General features: G+C 39.2%; 1 protein-coding gene across 1 annotated transcript in view; it reads right to left on the bottom strand.

Annotated features, from left to right (window-relative positions):
• Positions 1-1,689: 1,689 nt before the first annotated feature.
• The window catches only part of LOC307125507 (caspase recruitment domain-containing protein 10), a 29,455-nt gene continuing 25,055 nt past the window's right edge, over positions 1,690-6,089 (bottom strand). The window contains exons 20-25 of the mRNA XM_079815379.1: positions 5,899-6,001; positions 5,627-5,785; positions 4,160-4,266; positions 3,961-4,076; positions 3,534-3,748; positions 1,690-3,424 (exon numbers count right to left, since the gene is read on the bottom strand). Coding sequence (XP_079671505.1) covers positions 3,535-3,748; positions 3,961-4,076; positions 4,160-4,266; positions 5,627-5,785; positions 5,899-6,001 — 699 coding nt within the window. The 3' untranslated portion in view covers positions 1,690-3,424; position 3,534. The remainder of the gene's footprint in view (positions 3,425-3,533; positions 3,749-3,960; positions 4,077-4,159; positions 4,267-5,626; positions 5,786-5,898; positions 6,002-6,089) is intronic.

Genomic DNA, 6,089 nt, shown 5'->3' with positions numbered 1-6,089 from the left:
ACATTACTTTTTGTATGTGAAGTGTTAGTTTATGTTTTGCACATAGAATAGATCAGTTCTGTTGGGATTTAAAGGGTTTCTGTAGCATCTGTTTTGTGGGTCACATTGTGCTGAAGAGTAGAGCCTGTGCTTCAGTCCAGGAGAAGAGCTAGACACAGATATGCTGTATGTTGCTTTATTTAAAGGCAGTAACTGTGTTGTTGCTGATACAGTGAAAATCTCTTTATTTAAAATGTTTTTTTTTGTGTGTGGAAAAACTACAACAAAAATGCATTAAACACTTCAAACGTTGATCACAGATATCATCATTATCAGACACATTTTCTATTGTAACATCTATTAGTAAATGCAACCGTCAATCCCGAATACTGACTGTGTGACTGTAGTCATGCAGTTCTCTAGGTCATTAACATAATAAATACAGATACCCTTCACTCTGAAACAAATACAGTACAGCTTGTGGATATTTAGTTCACATGCTCCTGTGTGCTTGAAACTCTAGAGCATGTTTACACGACAACGACGTACTAAAAAACAGAAACGTTTTTGTCTCAGCATTTTTCGTGTAATGATGACACCATTGTCAAAACGATCCCCGTTCACACGGATCCATGAAAATGACAAAAAAAAAACGCTGTATTCTGCTGCCAGGCCAGTAGATGGCGATGTAACTTTGGAAAGAAACACTATAGACTGAACACATAGGGCGTCATTCATGAAACTTTCATAAATATGAGCAAATTCGGAGTAATTTGCGCATAAAATGGACATTTACGAAAACTCTCCTCCGATTCGGTAGTTAAACGTGTGTATATTAATGAATTCCAAACATTCGTAAATAGGACGCGTATGCACGCTCATTCATAATTTGCATAATCCCCGCCCATGAGTTACAACTGAAAATTACGTGTGCAGGAATGACTTCTTTCTCAGGTTTGGCTCCAGTATTTTGCATAAATGCTAAAGAGACTAAATGTCCATATGCCTAGCAATACATATTAAATTATCATGTGTCCATCAAAGCATTTAGCCAGCTAAAAATGCCTGGTGCTCTTCTGAAAACGGCCAGCTTGTGGCACTTGAGATCGCTTTGTAAGGGCAGATACTTTGATTGCTATGAATATGATACAGAATATCAATGGCAGTAATGTGTTACTAGTGTCTCATTTTGAAGAATATTACTGAATATAAAAAATGCAGTAAAAAGCAGTATCAACTTCTCCATTATTGTTGTTCAGTCGGTGTACAAGTGGGATGATTGGTCGGTGTAGTTTTTGTCCCGCCCCTCCTCCACTGTGATTGGGCGGACAGGTAAAAAGTGACAGTGACGAGCGTTGCCTACCAGTGATGCGCGGGTCAATGTATAAACAACCCGCACCCGACCGACGTTTTCAACTAACCCGCCCGCAACTCGGACCGCAAAAAAAAGAATAAAATATTGTACCCGACCCGCTTCCTGACCCGCATTTTTTACACGTAGTAAATGCTCATCGTAGCGTCATTGGGCCATTGAGAAAATATTTCAGGCCCTGACGTGGTGCGCTCAGAGGTGCAGCGGCGAGAGCAGGCAGTTCTTGTGGCGGCCCATCATTTTCCATTTCAGCTGTCTAGATGCATATATTGATGAACGCGATGTTTATGTTTCAACCCGGCTTGAAGAATTCATCAGCAAGCCCTTAGGAGCGCAAACTGAATGCTGTATGATATAGCCTAGTTATGTAATACAGGCTTAATTTATTCATTTATTTTGTTTCATTTTCTTAACAATTAAGATGCTGCATGTGTTTATCCAGTCTAATCGAAGTGTGCGTCTCTCCCCCGACTTTACCAACAAAAATCCCGCCCCTCTCAGAAAATACATAAAACTGACTTTTCGGAGCTATATGCGTTTAAAAGTAGCCTATTAAAATGGTACAATGGCATTGCTCAGTTCAACGTTTTGGGAAATCGGGCATTTTGTCCCGCGTCAGCATTTATTCAAAAGTTAATAACGCTCAACATTCAAAAGGTAAATAAGGATTTATGGACGACCCGACCGACCATGACCCGAATATCATTAAAAATATTTTTGGATGACTCGTAACCGCGGGTGACCGCAGGCACCCGCTCATTTTGGATCAACCCGCGCATCACTGCTGCCTACCCAACGTTGAACAGTAAAAAAAAAAAAAAAAAAACGGGGCAAATAAGCTTGTGAAGTATTATTATGGTACATAGTGCATCAAAATGCAATGTCGTCAGTTTGCCTAAATTAGAACACAGAACGCTCAAATGTTTTACGCACCATTTGCACATGGTAGGGAGCAGGTGTACATTTCTTTCGTACCAACTACCAACGATTTACACACAAATTCGTTCTGCTCATGTTTCATGAATGAGGCCCATAATACACATGGCCACCATTTTTGTACTATATATGGATGTAAGGGTCCATCCGCTAGCCCAAAAAACGGATTCTAACGGCTTGGTCAAAAGGAATTCTTGCCTTTTCAGCATTTTGGTGAAATTCTCTTAATTTATTGATATCTAATTTTAAATCCGACTCCATGAATAATTTGATCTGACTCCAATTGTATGTGACTCCATAAAGTGTTTTACATTTAGAGTTCATCAGCTGATTTTAAGATTAGTTGCGATTTAATTTAGGTCGTTGATATTTCTTAGTATCACTTATTTTCAAATATTCGTTCCACCATGGGACCCGGAGTCATGGGTGATGTCCCACAGTTCCTGTGAGATCTTCTCTCAAGATTAGTGACTTTTATTGTTCTTTTGCTGGGGTTTGGATCTCAGCTTTTGTCTTAGCAGCAAAACCGATCCTTACACGGAGATGATAACGGTATAATTTTAAAAACTTGCACTTTGAAGGTTTGCGCTTTCAGGCCCCTAAAACGCTGTTACTGTGTAAATGAGTGGCCAAAACACACAATATACGTTAGATTTTAGCTGAAAACACAGTCATGTAAACTAAATAGCTGTCAACTTGTGTGGTTGTTTCTTTATTTTTATAGATTTTATTACTAAATCTTAACTACTACAACAAAGCTCATAGTGAAATGATTATATAAAACATGGACACAAAAAAAATCCAGCATCAGTTTGTTATAAATATCATATTAAATGATTCACATTATGAGTATTTGAGACATATATAATTAGTATGTGCATTAACCATCTGTCTCATTACCAAACCTAAAATGATAGTAAGTGTAAAACATGTCTGGATGTATAATCATTACTTCCTGACTACTATGTGAGATGGTGGTCCAGTGGGTTAAACCATGGAACTGATATGCAGAAGGTTGCTGGTTCAATCCCAGCGGTCACCACCAGTGTGTCCTTGAGGAAAGCACTTTACTCCATGTTGCTCCAGGGGGATTGTCCCTTTAATAAGGGCACTGTAAGTCGCTTTGGATAAAAGCGTCTGCCAAATGCATAAATGTAAATGTAATGTAAATGACTGAAACATGCATTTTTTGTGAAGTTGCTTTGAAACAATATGTTCTATACAAATGAATTTTGTACTGAATTACATCATGAGCCGCACTGGACGCGCTCCTGCTCCAGCCACACCACAGCCCTCTGCTGGATCAGGATGGTGCTGCGTATGACGGCGAGCAGCTCGTCTGTGCAGCTCCACGTGTTGGGCTCCAGCGTACTGAACATCAGAGGAAGAGTCTCCAGCTGCAGCTCCTCCATCTGACACGCCTCCATCAGATCCTCCTCTCTGTGGCCTGATAACAGCTTCCTGACACACACAAGGGTTTCACTGGGCTTTTAATGTTTGCGTGATATTTATCCACTGACCATTATTCATCTATCAAGACTTCAAAGCTTTGTCAAACCAACATGCAGAGTTTGCCTTGACAATCTTTGTAGCTCTGGTTAAATATTACAGTTCATCCGACTGTAAATTCAGGAATTGAAATTGAAAAGGCATGCCTAGAGACAGACAGATACCTGAACTTGCGGCCCTTCTTGTCTCTTGGTTTGATGTAGATGATGATGGGATAGATGCTCTGCTTCAGGAGATTCTCCACATGATTCAAGCCCAGCTGAAGCAGACAGTGTTTGTTCTGAACACACACACAGATATAGCGTTTAAGACACTGGTGACTATCAGAGTGTGTGTGTTGTTGTTGTTGTTGTTGTTGTTTACCTGGTTAATAACCTCTTGAATACTCTGTAGTTTGATTCCCAGTGGTTGATCTGAAGAGTCTAAGAGGAACACGCTTTTATTCTGACGCACACAACCCTCCAGTGGCTCTGCACACACAATAATAGTAGTAATAATAACGGAACAAATGCATAACATGTAGAATAAATTCCTGACATTATGAACAAAATGGTAATAATGACAAATGTTAAAAAAAAAAATTATTTAAGAAAAGTAAATACCAGCTGCAAATGCAGTGTTATTAGGCTTGTTTGAGATGAGCAAAATCTGCGCAGAACCGATCACCGGTGATCAGCGCGAGATGCATGCCGGTTAGAAAAGTGTCCGAGGGCGGTCCGCCTTGCTCTGATGTCATGCTGACGTATGACAAAAAACTCTCGCGAGCGAAAGGCGGATGTGTCGGATTCTGCAGTTGAGCGCAGCTGCTCTCCACTGACTGCGCGGAGCAAAAGCATGATGGGAAACGACTTGCTGACGACACAGCTTAATGATTATTGGTTTAAACAACCGTGATGTATGGTTCTTTTTTTAAAATGTTTGATTTTAAAACTCTGAGATCATGTTTTTATGTGTGAATATTCCCAAACTCTCTAGCAAAGGCGATCTCTCTGTGGGTTATGTGATTTTGTCATATTTATAAAATATTTATATATAAAAACATGTATGTAGGCCTAATTAAAGTCACAATGATTGATAAACACGTCTTTCGAATGGAAATAAATAACAACAACTTTGGGTGTCTTGTTCATAATATTTATTTTCATATAAAAGTAACAGAACTTTAATTACATCCAGTTTATCAGCAACAAAGCGCACGAGTGTGAATCCCGCGATATCTGCTTTTGATCTCGCAGGTGTCTGATCCACTACGAGAAGAGAGAACTGTCCGGCTTGCCTGCACTTTTTTCACTCCTCCCCTCACTGCAGCCGCCTAGTCTCGGCTGAATTTCAGGCGAGGCGAGGCGCATCTCAAACAAGCCTACTGTATTATCATTAATACTAAAATATTATAGCATATCATATTTTTAGTAGTTTTTGTCATTAAGTAGTAAGTATGTAGTATTATAGTATTTATTAATATATTATTTTAATCAAGTTTTTTATATATTTTCCATTTTAATTCTAGTTTAAGTTTTAGTGATTTTGTTGTGTTTTTGTCATTTTAGTAGTTTTCGTCATTAAGTAGTAAGTAGTGGTCAAGTAGTAGTAGTAGGTTTTTTTGTAAAGTTTGTCATTTTAGTCGTTTTTTAAAATGTCTATGTGGTTTTTATTTCAGATTTTATTACATCAAGTTAAACTTATTTTATGTCAGGTAGTTGCCAAAGCAACATTTCTATTTATATTGATATATTTTGTATTATTATATCAGTTAACATTTACTTTCTTACAAGTAACATGGTTTTTATTTTAGTTGATGCTGAGATTATGTCTGTAGATCCGCCGCTGTACCTGGATGGCAGGTGTTGAAGTCCAGACCGGATTCTGCCGGCTGCAGCAGCCGCTCGATTATCCCGCGTGACAGCAGAGATGGACAGAAAACCACCGGCCGCTTGCTGTAGACTTGAACCATCTGAACCAGACTGAACGGGATCAGCTGCTCCTCGTGACCTATACACACAAATATATATATATGCATATACAAACACACACTCACTGCTACTGTTGGCTTTTAGTGTTATTTTTATTCTGATTGGTTGCATGTATAAGAGGGCGGGACTTACGGTTACTGAGTGTGTAGAGCACCTGATTGGATGAGCCAATCGCACGATAGTTTGAAGCGACTGCTTTAATGAGCCGAATGTGCTCTGGGCTTTTCTTAGAGAACTGAAGACAGACACACAGCAAACGGATCAATATCTACGACTGAAAAACAGACAGACAGACAGACAGGTATCTAAAGACAGACCATCAC

The sequence above is a fragment of the Gobio gobio genome (assembly GCF_949357685.1).
Source record: "Gobio gobio genome assembly, chromosome: 1".
Taxonomy (NCBI): Eukaryota; Metazoa; Chordata; class Actinopteri; order Cypriniformes; family Gobionidae; genus Gobio; species Gobio gobio.
This window is presented reverse-complemented; position numbering and strand designations above follow the sequence as displayed.